General features: G+C 45.4%; 1 protein-coding gene across 1 annotated transcript in view; it reads left to right on the forward strand.

Moving 5' to 3' along the window:
• The first annotated feature begins 529 nt into the window (after positions 1 to 529).
• The window catches only part of LOC127631640 (frizzled-4-like), a 9148-nt gene continuing 8741 nt past the window's right edge, over positions 530 to 936 (forward strand). Inside the window, exon 1 of the mRNA XM_052109913.1 lies at positions 530 to 936. This exon is cut by the window's right edge and continues 111 nt beyond it. Coding sequence (XP_051965873.1) covers positions 784 to 936 — 153 coding nt within the window. The 5' untranslated portion in view covers positions 530 to 783.

The raw sequence follows: 936 nt of genomic DNA on the forward strand, positions 1-936 counted from the left end.
ACCCCCAAATCACTGTCCAAAACAGAAACTTTTCTTCACACGAATCAGAGTTTGGAGTCCTGCACACACGGCTCAATATCTTAAATAACTATATATATATATATTAATGTTAAGAATTTCCTGGTTTTGTCATTTACTGTTAGCTTTAATCAAAACAAGAAGAAAATAACATGCACTGTATGTCAATATATATTTCTGTATATTTTGTATTTACTATTATTATTATTACTGCTATTGTTGTAGCTACTGTTATTACTAGGCTATTATTTATTTAGTATTATTTGTATTATATTCCCTTTGCACTGGAAGCTTCAAATTGTGTGTGTGTGTGTGTGTGTGTGTGTGTGTGTGTGTGTGTGTGTGTGTGTAAAATACTCTTGTTTTACAGTCAGCTCGCTCTCTCTTCTGTCCTGCGTTGTTATTGTGGCCACTATAAGCCCCGCCCCCATTCTCGATCTCACGCTCTGATTGGCTGACGCTGGTCTGGGGCAGCTGTCCCGTCTCTGTCTAGAACTAAACCAGGCAGAACCCGCGCGACTGCGCCACAGACACACTGTAGCGCTACAGGATCCATTGCGGATTTTGTTCCGCTATATAGGTCTAGAAGGAAGCTAGCGAGGTTTATTCCTCAACGGAACTAACGGTTTTAACGGATTTGTCCCCTATAACGAACTCGCCCCCTTCCCTCTGTCCTGGCAGACGCTCAGAAAGTTCTAGCCAGTTGCGTTTTAACTCCGGTAAGCCCGTGCGGAATTCCGCGCTCCCGTGACTCGGAGGGATTTTATGCACCGGGTTGTCGGTATCGTCATGGGTCGGTTCCGTCTCGCGCTGTTGACGCTCATAACGGCGCTGTTTGGGTTCGCGCACGCATTTGGAGACGAGGAGGAGATGACCTGCGACCCGATCCGCATCTCCATGTGTCAGGATCTGGGCTAC

This window comes from Xyrauchen texanus, chromosome 38 (genome assembly GCF_025860055.1).
Source record: "Xyrauchen texanus isolate HMW12.3.18 chromosome 38, RBS_HiC_50CHRs, whole genome shotgun sequence".
Classification (NCBI taxonomy): domain Eukaryota; kingdom Metazoa; phylum Chordata; class Actinopteri; order Cypriniformes; family Catostomidae; genus Xyrauchen; species Xyrauchen texanus.